Source organism: Amaranthus tricolor, chromosome 5 (assembly GCF_026212465.1).
Source record: "Amaranthus tricolor cultivar Red isolate AtriRed21 chromosome 5, ASM2621246v1, whole genome shotgun sequence".
Lineage (NCBI taxonomy): Eukaryota > Viridiplantae > Streptophyta > Magnoliopsida > Caryophyllales > Amaranthaceae > Amaranthus > Amaranthus tricolor.
In genome coordinates this window covers 25,304,994-25,320,658 of record NC_080051.1, presented here as the reverse complement: position 1 = coordinate 25,320,658, position 15,665 = coordinate 25,304,994, and the positions used below count along the sequence as shown (strand labels likewise).

At 36.7% G+C, this 15,665-nt stretch overlaps 2 protein-coding genes across 2 annotated transcripts; both read left to right on the top strand.

Annotated features, from left to right (window-relative positions):
• The first annotated feature begins 4,062 nt into the window (after positions 1-4,062).
• LOC130813615 (uncharacterized) lies at positions 4,063-5,818 on the top strand. The gene is made up of 4 exons (XM_057679451.1): positions 4,063-4,372; positions 4,425-4,931; positions 5,036-5,539; positions 5,631-5,818. The coding sequence occupies exons 1-4, from the start codon at positions 4,063-4,065 to the stop codon at positions 5,816-5,818; spliced, it is 1,509 nt and encodes a 502-aa protein (XP_057535434.1).
• A 798-nt stretch (positions 5,819-6,616) lies between these two features.
• LOC130813077 (uncharacterized) lies at positions 6,617-14,917 on the top strand. The gene is made up of 6 exons (XM_057678794.1): positions 6,617-6,873; positions 12,674-12,732; positions 12,819-13,090; positions 13,409-13,483; positions 13,562-13,624; positions 14,464-14,917. Exons 1-6 carry the CDS (start codon positions 6,767-6,769, stop codon positions 14,506-14,508), a joined length of 621 nt encoding a protein of 206 aa, XP_057534777.1. The 5' UTR covers positions 6,617-6,766; the 3' UTR covers positions 14,509-14,917.
• Positions 14,918-15,665: the final 748 nt, after the last annotated feature.

Genomic DNA, 15,665 nt, shown 5'->3' with positions numbered 1-15,665 from the left:
ATCGTAAGTGTTACATTAGGGTTCGAATTATGATGGATATTACGAAGCCATTGAAGAGATTTCAGATGATTCGTGTTAAGGGTGATAATACAGTTAAAGTTAGTTTTAAATATGAAAGATTACCCCAATTTTGTTTCTTGTGTGGTTTGATGAACCATACAGATAAAGACTGTTCCTATGTTGTGGATGAGGATGAAGGTATCGAATATGGATGGGGTTTGGATCTCAGGACTTCTCCTTGTAAGGGTTTTAGTAAGTACAAGGAAGAGATTGATGCTTTAAAGTTGAGAAAGTGTTTATTTGTATTTAAGCCAACGTCTTCTTCGGGTTCTACTGTGTTGAATCAATCTTCCCTAAAACCGCCTGATGTGTTTGTGGTTAGTAAGGAAGCTACTGGTTCTAAATGTATGTGGATTATGGGGCTGGAGATGTGGGTTATATGAGTGTCAACAGTAAAGACCAGGAAGTTTTGGCTATGGCGGATACCGTGCAACGTGCTGTATTGAGCGATCATAAGGCGTTTAAATCTTCTCATCAAAATGAAGATATTCATGGAGATGGTGTGGCGAATTCTGCTTCGATTTTTCCAATATTGGGTACTATCATTAATCCTTCTTTTCACATTGGAACACATAATCCTAGAAAATTTGTCAAAGTCAGGAAGAAGATGTCTCGTGGTGCCAATTCGCCTAATTTCTCTTTTGGGGCTACTAGAAGTTCTGTTGGTAATAAGGACTCTCCTGATAAATTTCTAGAACCTTCTGTTAAAAGAAAATATTTTCATTTTGATGTTATTATGGAGGAAGGTGATGGGGATTTGAAAAGGTCTTGTGTGGGTACTGGTGTGACTGTGGAGTCTGGTAATGACGAGAGAAAGGCCCGATTTCGTTTTTATTATGGAATCCATGATTGATAGTGGGAGGTTAGAGGTTGTTCGAAATAAGTGTGGTTTTAACAATGGATTGTGTTTAGTAGCTTGGGCAATTCTGGTGGTATTGGTCTGTGGTGAAGGGATTATGATGTTAGCCTTAAATCATATTCTAATGACACATTTCTGTTATTGTAAAAGATGAGAACCTTGGTTCTTCTTGGTGTGCTCATGGTGTTTATGGCTGGCCGGAGAAGGCTAATAAGTATAAGACATGGGATTTGATGAGATCTTTAGCTGAGTTTTCTTCTCTTCCTTCTATATTTTTTTGGTGATTTCAATGGAATCCTCCGTTGGGAAGAGAAGGAGGGTGGTGTTTGTCGTAGTGATAAGGAGATGTCTGACTTTCATTATTGTGTCGATGATTGTAATGTATTAGATTTGGGATTTAGAGGGAGTTGTTTTACTTGGTGTAGGGGAAAAAATCCTTCTTCTTTTGTTCGTGAGTATTTAGATCGTTTCCTTGCTACTCCTTAGTGGGTGTCGTTGTTTCCAAACTATGATGTTTGGCATTTCCCCATTTATAAATCGGACCATGCTCTGATTTTGCTCAATACTGAAAGGGTTCAATTAGATAAGTATAATGATAAAATATTTCGTTTTGAATCTTTTTGGCTATCTAATGAGAATTGTAAAAATATTGTTGCAGATTCCTGGAATGTTTTTTTGAGCACCCCCATTGAAATTAGGCTGGAGCATTGTGCTAACTCTTTGTAGGATTGGGCTTCGAAGACATTTGGTGAAGTTAAGCATATGAATCAAAGTGACCGAGAGAAAGCTTGCTAAGGCTCAAAGACAATCCCCTGATGCTAACATGATTGCGGCTTGTAACACTATGGCTTCGGATCTTGATAATCTTCATCGCATTGAGGAAGTTTATTGACATATAAGATCGAGAGTGAATGAAATTAGAGACGGAGATAGCAACACTAAGTATTTTCATCACAATGCTAGTTCCAAAAAGAAAAGAAATTTGATTCGTGGCCTGGAGGATTTGGTTGGCTCTTGGCGGACTTCTAAAGCTGACATTGAACGTCTCATTACGGCTTATTTCGATAACATCTTTGCCACTAGCTCTCCTTTCGGTTTTCCTGAGGCGTTGGAAGGCATCAACCGCTTGGTGACCGATGAGATGAATTCTGTTTTGGATTCAAAACCCACCTATGAGGAAATCCGTTCTGCTCTTTTCCAAATGCACCCTACGAAAGTCCCAGGTATTGATGGTTTTCATGCTATATTTTTTTCAAAATTTTTGGGATGTTATTAGGGATGATCTTGTGGGGATGGTTAAAAGTTGGTGGAGGGGCAATATTGATCTTTCTAATATTAATAAAACATGACTTTCGTTAATCCTGAAATGTTCTGAGCCTCGTTTGGTTGATAACTTTAGGCCTATTAGTTGTTGTAATGTTGTTTATAAAATCATCTCTAAAACAATGTTCAAAAAACCTTACTTAAAGGTTTTTTGAACGACATTATTTCGGTTAATTGATAACAAGATTTTCACAGTCGTCTATGCTAAACCTTGAACATACTCATAACAACCTACGCACTACACAATTATAGTGGGGTAGGGGATCGAACCACGAGGACAAAGGTTGACAATAAACTCTGCGTCTCAACCTAACGAGGCTTTATAGGTTAAAGAGCGTCTAAAACTAATGACGAAAATGACAAGCACGGTTGATTAATAATATAAATCAAAGGAGAGAAAAAGGGGTTGAGATTAGATTCACCCTAGGAAGGTGATTTTAAAAGAGTATATATTAGGTCAGAGGAAATCAAACAATAACTAGTCTAGACACCCAAGAATGCGAGAGGAAGTTGATGATTTCAAAAATTACAACGAACGACCTATAATCGCCCTATGTCTCCGGAGGAGCTGCAGAACAAGATTCGCATTGGGTTTCAAGGACTAATCATTATCATCTTTTCCCTAATCCTAAACAATAAAGAGCATGACCTTTCCTAGGGTTTCACTAATCAATCTCCAAAGAGAACTACTCACACATGATTGAAATGTAGGAAACAATGATAATCAATGGAACAAAACCAACAATAATAGTCATCAAAAGAAACCAACAAGAGTAAAGATAATGTAGAAATTATTCTAGATAAGCAATAAATATTAGGCAAGACAATAAATGCTATAAATGAACTCAAAGTTACGAGGAGATTGATACTTACAACCCAATGTTGATGCTACAATAAGGAGGTGGCGAAGATTCAATAATCAAGATTGAAATCCAAAACTAAAAAGTAAAGACTTGAAATACAAAAGATTGAGATAATAAAACTATGAAAAACTAAGGTTTAATCCCCTAAAGAAAGCTAAGTAAACCAAACTATATTAGAGAATGTATTAGGGCTTGCCCCCTATTTCTACAGAAAGTGGGGTATTTATACCCTCTAAGCAAAGGAGATTCGAATGCCCAAAAATACCCTTGGGTTTGGCTTGAGAAGAAATACAGTTCCCACAGAAAACAGAGCTATTCGCTCGAATGGGTGATCCATTCGCCCGAATCTCGATGTTTGAAATATTTCAGGAACTTCGCTGGGATTGATTCGCCCGAATGAAAAGTCCATTCGTCCGAATGGAGGGCCATTCGCCCGAATGTTGTTTCATTCGCCTATTCCAGCAGCTTTGGTGAATCTTCTTTGAGAAAACACAGGCCATTCTACCGAATGACTTATCCATTCAGCCGAATGGAGTTTGATTCGGCTGTTTTCAGCTGCTTTTGCCTCTTAAATTGAGCATGATCAACACCAATTGCTTAGATGGTGTCTTGGTTAGTTTAAATGGAGTAACAACTAGTGATTAGAGGCTTCCAAGCTCAGTTTGCTCTCCGGGAAAGCTCTCGATGTGCGTGCCTAAGTCTCATAACGCATCGATGTTGACCTTGTTGTCTCCGAATCTCCTGAAATAATCACAAAACAACCCCCAAAGACAAGAACAAGGTAAAATCGAGCGTAATGTGCATAATAACGATTGAAAAGCATAAAACTTGGCACAATAATGGGGTAGTAAATGTGTTCATAAATGAGCACATCATTAATCAAAGCGCTTTTATTCCTAAGAGACTTATTACTGATAATGCACTTTTAGCTTTTGAGGCTTTCCATGCTATGAATCGATGGGGGTGGGTGGTAAAGAAGCTTTTGCTTTTAAATTGGATATGAGCAAAGCATACGATAGCGTTGAATGGAATTTTCTTGAACATGTTATGATTCACATGGGTTTTAGTGATAATTGGGTGTGTCGGGTTATGTCTTGCATTACAAGTGTTTCTTTCTCTTTTAAGATTAATTGGAAAATTTGTGGGAATGTTATTCCTTCAAGGGGCCTCAGACAAGGTGATCCGATTTCTCCATACTTATTCATTATTTGTGCTGATGCTTTTTCTAGACTGATCACTTGTGGGATTGAGAGGCGCACTATCCAGGGCATCCAAATATGTCGTGGTGCACCTATTTTGTCTCATTTGTTTTTTTGCAGATGATAGTATACTTTTTGCTAAAGCTTCGGTGAAGGAATGCTCAGAGGTGGCTAGAATCATTAACTTATATGAGAGAGCGTCCGGTCAAAAAGTGAATTATGATAAGTCCGAAATTTCTTTTAGCAAAGGTGTTAATCATCATCTAAGACAGGAGATTGTGGAGATTCTTGGGGTTAAGGAGGTGGATCATCATGAGAAATATTTGGGTCTTCTAACAATTGTGGGGCGTTCAAAGAAGGCAATTTTCTCATGCTTGAAAGATAGGTTATGGAAAAAAGTTCGACGATGGAAAGAGAGACTCATTTCACGTGCAGGCAAAGAAGTTCTTATTAAATTGGTCATGCAAGCTATTCCAATTTACATGATAAGCATTTTCCGTATTCCGGATGACCTTATTGATGAGATGCATACTATGTTTGCTAAGTTTTGGTGGGGTTCTAATGATGCGAGGAGGAAAATTCATTGGCACAGCTGGCATAATATGAGTTTACCAAAGTCTAAAGGTGGTATGGGTTTTAGAGATATGAAAATTTTCAATGCCGCTTTACTTGCCAAGCAATCTTGGAGACTTCTAACTGAGACGAACCCATTATTGTCTGCAATCTTAAAGCTAGATACTTTAAGCACTCGTCTATTTTGGATGCTTATAAGGGTTATGCTCTGAGCTATATTTGGAGGAGCATTTGGGGCGCTAGATCTCTTTTAGTCGAGGGTCTTGGTTGGAGAATTGGTAATGGTACTACAGTGGATGCTATTCATGACAAATGGGTTCCTTTTGAGATGTCGGTTGGTTGTCCAAACCTCACTGTTGTGCTGGATTCTACGATTCGGGAGGCAGATTTAATTGACTTCAATCGAGGAAAGTGGGATATTAATGTATTATCTCAACTTTTTGATGGTGATACGATTTCTGCCATTTTGTCCATCCCATTATCTTCAAATTGGTCTCATGATAGTCTTTATTGGTGGTTGACCAAAAATGGTGTCTACACTGTCAAGAGTGGCTACTGGCTTGGTTTACTTGGTGTGCCGTGTCATAATAGTGATCCTAATGATAAGTTTTTGCGCAAGTTTTGGGTTATGTTGTGGAACATTCCAGCTCCTCCTAAGCTTCGTCACTTTCTTTAGAGAGCGTGCAAGGGGTTGCTAGCTACAAAGCATGTTCTTTATAATCATTTTTGTGTTTCGTCTCCTATGTGTGATAGATGTCTCTGCTCCGAAAACTATTATTCATGCTTTGGTTAGCTGTCATAATAATGCTCCCATTTGGTCTTACTCTTTTGTTTCTGCGGTGATAAAAGACGCTTCGAGGTCTTCTATGTTTGGGCTTCTCTTATGGATTCATGATCACTCTTCAGATAACTCTTTCCTTTCGTTTTGCACTAATATGTGAGTGGCTTGGTTTTTGTGAAACAAAGAGATTTTCACTGATGAGAAGATTGATTCTGTGAGCTTAGCGGCTAAATTTCACAATATGGTTCAAGATTATAATGCTTATGCTACAAAGGTTCTTATTCCTCCCCGTGATCACCTCTTCAGATTTAGTTCTTGGAGTCCCCCTCTTGATTCTTGGGTGAAGATTAACTTTGATGTCCATGTCTCTCATAAGACTCATCGAGGTTTGGGTGTGGTTCTTAGGGACAATTCGGGTAAACTCTTGTTGGTTGGCATTCGGCGGGTAAAGGTTTTATGGTCCCCTGAGATTAGTGAGGTTGCTATAGCCCTTTTTAATTTGGAGATTGTTATCTGGTTCGGTTATTGCCTTGTTCATCTAGAAAGCGATGCTATGAATGTGATTTGAGCAATTGATAAAAGGGTGTTCGGCTTTTCTCTGATTCATTTGCTTTATGATTGTATTTTTTTCGCATATCTCTAGGTTGAATGAGTTTTGTTGTAGGTTTGCTGATCGTAATGGCAACTCTCTTGCCCATTCTATTGCTAGATGGGACACGGGGTTAGTTGACGAGAAAATCTGTATGGATCCTTTCCTCCAAGAGCTTTTAGCCTTGGCTTTACGTGATCAATAATATGTTCCATGTTTTGTTCAAAAAAGAAAAAAATTTAATATTTTTATTTTAAGTAGTATTTTATTATTTTTCTTTACCCTTTTTTTTGAATAACATTATTTTTCTTTACTTTGATTTAGATATTTAAACTCACACAATTAAAATCTTGAATAAATACAATGTAAATTAAACCTCTGTCTGACACTGACTTGATTCTCACATATCCCCTCCAGCATAGCCCCAACCTGGCAAGTAAAAGTTTCAGAAATCTAGGGTTAGGGTTTCGTCACTGCTAAACCAAATCATCTCCGACATCGTCTATCATTTTCTTGAAGATGTATGCTGATCGTTTGGAGGAAGATTCCAAGCCGTCAATCAAAGATAGGCTTAACGGCAACCTCGCCGCTAATGCTCTTCGCCGGCCACCCATTACCGGTAAAAGGTTTGTCTTCGTTCTTAATTTCTGCGAAATTCTGACTTTTTTTGTCTTTTCACTCGAATTGTTCAATGGGTTTGATCAGTAATCAGTGTTAATTATAACATTAGCTTAATACAATTGTTGTTTAATTGTGAAGTTGTTGTTATTTATGGAGTTAGTTTTGAAATGAGGAAGAAATTTTGAAAATTTTGCGGTAAATTGTATCAAGTTTGTGGGATTTAGCTACTGAGTTTACAGGCTATGAAGTTGATACATCTGGTTAGAGAATAGATTGTGTATGGGTAATAATATTATCTCTCTAGAATACCATGTTTCAACCGACATGGGGCTGTGTCTTTCTAATGAGGATTCGTCATGATTGAATCCCAAGTTTGATTTGTGCATTGGATTGACTAGTAGTCCCATTGTTCTGCAGTTAATGTTAATATCTGGAGGATTGATTGTATATTTTTGGTTACTTTAGTTTTGAGAATGCGAGAATATGGAATATATTAGTTTATGAAGACTAGTATGTGAGTGAAGATTTAAGAGTGTGGAAGTCGTGTTTGGCAACAATACATACAAGGTAGTACCAAGAATGGTTATTTAGTTTAGTTAAACTTGAGAAGCTTCATCCTAATTGTTCTTGGCGTATACTCAACAAGAGTGTGATGTCGCAAGAAAAAATATAGAATGAATGTGTTTTGAGTTTTGTTTAAAGTTGGGTCAATTGAGTTTTGGTAGAATGATCTCGATGATTGTTGGTGTTTTTGAATATGTCCTTTGACGCCGAAGTTAGATGCTTTTTCGGTTAGAAAAAAATTAATGTCAAAGAAATCAAATTAGGCAATTAATGAGCTCCAGAGAGAGTTAAGAACTTTCGGTGTATTAAATGCTTGTGATATTTGATTGCTTTGGATGGATCTCATACCTTAATTAATGTTGGAATATTTATAGGTAATATTATGACAAAATCTTGTAAGTGCATATGACTTTGGAGCATTTTTGTCAGTGAACTCAACTTGCGTATTTTCGTAATAAAACTCAACTCACACATTTTTGTCATTAAACTTAACTCACGCATTTTCATCATCAAGTCGATTGGGAAAGTTTTGTCATTTTAGATCTTTAGAAGTATATGGTTGACCAGAGCAAACATAAGCCCGATTGCCCGAACATAATGGTTAATGAAATTAAATAGTGGACATAGGTCATAGTAAAGACCAATTATTGAGGAGTTCGAACCAGTGTTACTTGGGGATCTCCGATCTAAAAAGTTCAACCCAAATCAGGGCACGGGATCGCTAAGGATCACTTCCTAAATTGCTGAAAGTTACAATCCCCTTCGTGCTTTGATTTCATATTCAAGCTTTGCAATTATGGAGTATGGTGGTACGGAGAAGATAAAGGATGAAGCTTTTTGCTTTTTCTTTACGTTTTTTCTTATTAGGACTTGCACTGTAATGTTAGTAATAAATGAAAGGACAGAAAATTGAAACTTTTCTTTGGATCTAAATGAAAATCTTTTACTTTTATGTAATAGATGTAATGCCTTTATTAATTACTTAGGATTTTCTTTTTTCGTTTTTCTTATTTTGAAGACTTCCTTTTACAGCCTAAGTAATAGCAACTTAGTGTTTTTTTTCCTACGTCTTTTGCGTGTTGAAGAGTATTTTACTTGGTCTAATTAATAATTTGTCTATTATTTTCATCTATTCTTATATATACACACACACATATATATATAATCGCCCCAAATCATACCTCAATTCGAAATAAATCGATCTGCAATCCAAGAAAACTCGATCGATGATCCGACCTTAGATTTTGAAAAAATATGAATTTCATTCTCGCCCTCGTTCTTCAATCATGGTTAAAATGGTCCGAACCTTATCGTGTTTGAACAAGATTGATCCTTGTAGAATCCTTGAGTGTGTCCACACATGGGAGACTTTTATATGAGGGAAAGAGTCTTGGAGTGTTCGGAGTTGAGCTAAGTCTCATCCCTATGAGGGAGCCAAAAGGGGAGCAATGAGAAGGTCAAAGTTTAATTGCATGCCGTATTGGGAATAACTATTGCCCCCTCTCTGTAAATCCTTTAGGATATCACTTGCATTTGAAAGCTCACAAAGTCTACTTGCTAATACACTTAGAATCACAACATTTTGATTTGTAGATAATAAAGCTTTGATTAAATGAGAGGACGTAGGTCAAACATAAGGCAAAGCAATGAGGAAATAATATCTTGCAGCTTGATGTGGCCAAGTAGCATGCGGACGAGGTTGAACCTTGGAGCGAGCAATATTTCGATGTAGGAGATGTCCAAATGAGTAAGAGTCTTTGGCGTTTAAAGTCGAGTTAGCTTGTATTCGATTGAATGGGGGTGTCTAAAGTCAAGCTTGGCCTCGTCGATGTGAACATTCATAACATGCGGACAAGGACGAGGTCGATATTTGGATTCATGATGTTTATGATTGGGACATCTTTTAGGGACATATGGCAATGACATATTATTGAAATTATCTTAAAGACTTCTTTCAAATGCAATTGGATCCACACCATTACGATGTATGTATTGTAAAAATGATTGAAAGAGTGGACACATATAAGACTAAAGAGTAAGCAATTTCATGACTGAAACGAGAATTGATGAGGCCGTATCGTACTGTAGAGAATTTAGAATGTCTAGTATTCGGATTGATTAAGAAAGGGTTTAGACTATGGATTTGCTAATGATGATGTGAAGGTTGCCAAAGGTTTAGAGAGTGCCAATTAATATGCTCGTCCAAGCACCTAATGATTGAAATTTTTATAAGGCATGAACTAAGGATCACAGAGTTTAAACGTAGGTGCTTTTTTCGCAAAGGGTAAAGAAGCATGTTTAGTAGGATTGATGAGGCTATGGAAATTGGAGGGAATCATCTAAGTAATGATTTGGTATTATGGAGAGCTTCACCCTTAGGTTCGGCTGATTAGGTAAAGCAATCGAAGTTGTCCATTTATAACTATAAATGAGGCCAAAGTTTGTGTTTTAAGTTCTTGTTTGAGTTCTTGTCCATGCCCGTGCTTGAATTGACAAGGATTTAAAGTCCGTCCAAGGACATTAGCTCCAGAGACATGGGGCGAAATAGCTTATGCTTTGCCATAGTTTGTTATGGACTAAATAAAGAGGAGGCACTGTAAGGCTGTCAACATCTATGTGCATGAAAGGGTAGGAGATATTTTATAAGTACAAAACAGATTTTGATCACTAAAGTAAGCCCATGAGGTGGTTTAAGTCTTATACTATTGGTTGCACTTGGGTTTCACTTCGTTTGTAGGGTTATCTTAGAGTCTAAATTACCATGAAAAAGACTAGGAGTGTGATATAGATTTTCTTAATTCTAGGGGGTACCATCACCAAAACTCCAAGTTACTATACCTTTTGTAGAAAGTTTTGGGAAGAATTAAAGTAAAACAAGAGACTTTTGGTTAAGAAGTCTTTAACACATATGTACTTGGTTCCAAGAGTATCTTTTGAGAAACCAAAGTGTAATGATTTCCCACTAGGATAACTTCGATGTACTTAGTTCTAAGGGTATCCTTGAGGATTTAAAGCTCCATGACTTCCATTTTGGAAGACTTTTGAAGATGTGCTTGATTCTAGGGCATCCCTAAAAATTCAAAATACCATGACTTTTGGTTGATTGATTTTGACATAGATTGCTATGGTTATTTTTCATGACTGCACAAAGTTTTAAAAATTGTTTTTCTAGGCAATTTTCATTTTATAGTCTGTTTAGGGCATCACTGTCATGGACGAAGGAAGGCCCAAGACCTCCATCCAGTTCATTTATTCTAAATGATGTGCTTGTATATAAAATCAAAAGAGGGAACATATTTATGGTATGCTTGTATACATTTTTGGAGTGTTGCATACACTAAGGAGTTACTGGGCCACTCAAAGAGCTTAGTGGTGTACACTACTCTTTTACAGAATACAATCATTCTATTCTCTCTATTTCTTTGTTCGTCATTGCAATTCTTGGCTGCCATTATTGATATTGCTTCTCTACTTCTTCTTGCTACTAACCTCCTTTAGGTTTCCACACTAAATTTATCTGCATATTCGTAGTATAAGAGCACTATGATCATGCTATCGACACAAACTAGTAGTTTGGAAGCTTTGGAGGAAAATGTGCATTCTTTGCGAACATCTATCCCAGAATTGAAGAACTCTTTAGAGGATAGATTCACAAACATGATGTATTTTTTGTAGAGTCACAATCCAAGATGGTAATAGAGCAAAACGAAAGAATGGAAGAATTCTTAAGGAACCATTACGAACTAAAAGCATCATTAACAATGTGAATGACGAAGGTTAAATTTTTTGGAGAGGAACCACCCTCAACATACATCCATCAGTTCAATCACTAGGGAAAATCCATTTGTAAGTCATCCCAAATTTTTCATGGATGGTGGGGGATTTGACATTTTGGATAATGTATTGGCAGGAGGAAGAAAGGGGAGTAGAGTAACAGCTGGAGGTTAGAGTTTAGAGGGGGATGGGCCATATGGGTGGATTGTGAAAGTCGAGCGTTTCGATTTTACCAAATGTTGGAAGAGGAGAAATTGAGGCAGCTGTTGTAGGTAAATGGGGATGCTTTGCCATGGTTTCATTGGGAAAACAAGAGGAAACCCATTAAAGAGCTTGTTGAAGGAGAATAAATATGATTATTAAATTTTTTCAAGAGATATTCTTAACAAATTTACACTAACATTCCATTACCATTCCCACCATTTTGTACCGGTTACCAAACGGGCCGTAAGTCTAATTTGATAGCGTCATGGTTGGTTTTTTTTTGATATTCTGCATATGTTTCTGAATTGCGTTTTACATCTTGATTTTTCAAATTCTATAGATTGATCCGAATAGATGATTATTTCCAGCTGTTTTGTCAGATACATTTGTTTTTATGTAATTATTTGTCATATGTAAATAGTACTTAGTTGAATATATTTGTTTGTAGCGAAAAACACTGAAGTAGATGCTTGTGATTAAGAGTTTTTTTTTAAGTTATTATTTTTTAATATTTCTCTTTCAAGATGTAGACCCTTTTACAAAATAATCTTTGGAGGTTTTTGGAATTTGGTGGTGGAATAGCTTACTGACTATGGTGCTTATTGATTTTACTGTGGAGACTTATGATTGGAGTCAGATGATGGTGTGAACATATGTATAATACTAGGAATTGGAGGCAATTGCTTATGTTTGAAATTGAACCAGAAAATATGTTTGTATGTGGTGTTAATCATATTTCACTCATATTATATGGAGTCGGTTGTTTTTCCTGCTATATCTGTACAACTGCCACCATAATGTATCTGTATCACATATTATGTTCAGGATACAGCCATTCCTCTCTAATTTATAGTATGAGATGGCAACAAATCGAATTAGTAGATGTAGAGATATAGGAGGGAGAAGAGGGAGGGGGGGGGGGGGGGGGTTGGGGTGTTGGGAGAGTGAGAGGCATGAAGCCTTTGTGCCAATTTTCAAGATTCTATTCACTTGAGACTGGTTGTGAGCACAGTTATTATTGAAGGTAACTGGAAGGGAAGCCAATCATCTTTTAGCTATTTCTTTTAACTTATCTCTTGCTTTGTTTCTTGTTTAGATTAATTTGGAATATCCTTTTTGTGCCATGGTGATTGTCTTTTTTGTTCTTGTGAGTTGTGACTTGTCACGCAAGAGGATCTTTAAAATCATGATATGCTAATTATTCTGTTACTCAGTGGTTGCTATTCTTGGATACCCCTAAAATAGTTGTGTGTATATTTGCAGACAGCGACAAGATGACAAATGGGAGCATGATCTCTACGAAGATGAACAGCCTCAAATATGTATGGATCAGCTTACATAGTACTAAATTTCTTAATTTCTGTTTTATAGACGACATTAGGATTGACACTATCAATTGGCCTTGAAGCACGCAAAATTGGAAGAGGTGATCTTCGATTGAAGCTTCAAAGGAGGAGTATCCAGCAAGATGCTCAAGGTGGAGGTGTTCGAGATCTGCGTGAAAAGTTGTCTGGCTCAATGCGTTTACAACCAGTAAGTAAGGATCCTCCAAAGCCCAAACCTGAAACCGATGCTGCTAAACCTGCTAGAAGAAGTGTCATTGTTGCCCCAAGGCCCGCAACTTTGGCTGAACCCAAGAAAGTCTCCAACTCAACTACAAGGAAGAAGGCTCCTCAGAAGGTGATATTGTCCTTCTTCTATGGATGTTGCTGAGTTTTTCTTTCAAAATGCCTTTTTGTAAAATTTAAAGAGCAAATAGTATGAAGATTCAAGGTCACTATAAATTACATTACTATCAATGTTTTGGTTGATTTTGGGCAAGGATTTTTGTATCTGCTTTGAACTTCTAGGTTGTTTTTTAACTACTATACTATGATGGATAGAAGACTGGATTAAGGATCTGTTAGACTATTTCTGAGAGTTATTACCATTTACTTTGCTGATTCTTTTTAAGGTTCATAATTTTCATCTTCTTTGTGATACTTTTTCTTACTTCAGGTTGATGCATCAGTTGATGGGTTTCTTCAGTCCTTGGGTCTTGAAAAGTATCTTATTACATTTCAGGCTGAGGAGGTGAGCAATATTTTCTTGTGGCTTTTTAAATTTTTGCTTTTCAAGGACTTTGATAGCTGACTCTTGCTTTTTATTTAGGTTGATATGACAGCCCTTGAGCATATGAACGATGAGGACCTCAAGGCAATGGGAATACCAATGGTAATATATCTTCTGCTTGCTGAGTTAGCATTTCATTAATCAGAGTTCAGGTTTCATAATTAATACTCAGGCCAAGACAAAAAAAAAGATAGCAAATTTAAGATAAGTCATGATAATTTTGCCATTGGTTGGAAATATATATTGGATGAGGATTCTCCACCAATTTCGCAAAAATATCCAAGTTCGATGTCTATTTCTGATAGATATTGTTTTTTTGACTTTTTGGCATGTATGCTATGTTACATTAGAGAATCTTGGTTGGGAGTTGGAACTGAAATCAGGTGCTTGTTTAGAAACTCCAAGTAGATGGGGTTTTCCAGTTTGATGTTTTCCTCGTAAAATTTGAGACAAGGGGGAATGTCATTTAGAGATATTAAATTCTCCTGGGTTTTTTGTCCTTCAGAAGTTAGCCCTCTTCCATGATTACTCAATCCAACTCATCGTAACTAGTTCATGATAGGTGATTTTTGGGGGAGAAACCACACCCAATATTTGGCCATGAAACTGTACAATTCAATAATAAACATGAAAGAATTTGACATGTTTTGATCACTTGCCAATACAAAATTCTTTTTTCATTGGGATGAGATTACCTTGGATGAAGTTCATATCAATGTTTTGTTTCTCGAGTTTGATGAGGATGGAGATGGTGGGGGAAATTTTATTATGATGCTTTGATGATATCTATCAGTTGGATGATCATTGGTTTATTTTTATTTTATGGGAGTTCTCTGTGTCCCCTAATTCTAGCCATTGTTCTTTCTTACTCCTTTAGACTTCTCTACACAAAACACTTGCCAGAAAAGTCTAATAATAATGTTATTTCTTATTTGTTTCAGGGTCCAAGAAAGAAGATACTGTTGGCATTGAATTCAACGGTTTAAGTTGGGGGAGAGAAGACGATTACAAGTTTCGCCTCCCATTGGATCTGTTGACAACCCTTTTTTTTGCAGTCCAGTGTTGTTGGCCCCTGTTTGTTAGTCAGTATATATACTTGCTGCCTGAATACCCTCAGTTCGATTGACTTATTTGTTTGTATTTGAGAGAAGCACCTGGGGAGCTTTCTTTGACCTAGATGATATTGTAGGAAAGCTAGGTTGATACTGAATTGGGAATTTGTCTTAAATGTTAGTAGGTTCTCTTATACAAGTATTAAGGATTTGTTTTCTTGAATTGGTAATCTCGTATTCCTAATCGTTTCTTTTTCCGTGTTTACTTTAGTTTAATTTGGTCGAAGCTGTATATGAATAACCAATCTTTTTTCAAATGTAGTATTTGAAAATTTTAACTGAGTTAAGATTGAGATCTGTTTGTAGATGCCATTTCTTGATGGTATCCCATGGTTTCTGTAATTGCCAACAGCACAGGGCAAAGCAGTGTTCCATGGCAAAAAGCCTACTCTATTCAAGAACTTGAGATACACGACTTTAACTCGAGTTTTGTATGAGGCTTGTGAAACGATGTCTCATGGACGCATGGCTCTTTGCTCGTTTGCAGATCGTACACAATTGCTTGGAAAGTATCATCTACTTGCACAACCGATCTACTCTCATCGGTAGGAAAGTACCATCATCTTGTACAGTCAATCTGTGTACATCGGCATCTACTTGTAGTCTATCTGTCTACATCGGCATCTACTTGTACATTCGATCTACAGACATTGGCAGGGAAGTATCATCTACTTGCACAATCGATCTGTAGACATCGGCTGGGAAGTAAATATAACATACTACTGTCATATTTTACATTAACCTTTTATTTTGGACTATGCAGGATGGCACAAGCAGAAAAGTATTAAACAAGGTGTTAGTATTGCCAATTAAAATCTTCTAATTGCACATCAAGTTGCAGAAAATTCACTCAATAAATAGTTTAGCTCAATGTAAAAAGTAAACTTCTATTTTAATTGAGTTCAGAATTTCGATTTTCGTTTTTTTGTATACTTAAACCTAATCCAAACCAAAATATTTCAGTTTTGAAAATTCCAAACCAAAACTATGCGAATTTCTAGAAAAAGTACAGATCATATTTCTTATTCGGT

Coding starts and splice junctions, on each gene's coding strand:
- LOC130813615 (XM_057679451.1), top strand. CDS start 4,063: ATGGGGGTGGGTGGTAAAGAAGCTTTTGCTTTTAAATTGGATATGAGC. Junction 4,932..5,035: donor TTTACCAAAGTCTAAAGGTG/GTATGGGTTTTA, acceptor GCAATCTTAAAG/CTAGATACTTTAAGCACTCG. Junction 5,540..5,630: donor TCCAGCTCCTCCTAAGCTTC/GTCACTTTCTTT, acceptor TATGTGTGATAG/ATGTCTCTGCTCCGAAAACT.
- LOC130813077 (XM_057678794.1), top strand. CDS start 6,767: ATGTATGCTGATCGTTTGGAGGAAGATTCCAAGCCGTCAATCAAAGAT. Junction 13,091..13,408: donor GGAAGAAGGCTCCTCAGAAG/GTGATATTGTCC, acceptor TTCTTACTTCAG/GTTGATGCATCAGTTGATGG. Junction 13,484..13,561: donor TTACATTTCAGGCTGAGGAG/GTGAGCAATATT, acceptor CTTTTTATTTAG/GTTGATATGACAGCCCTTGA.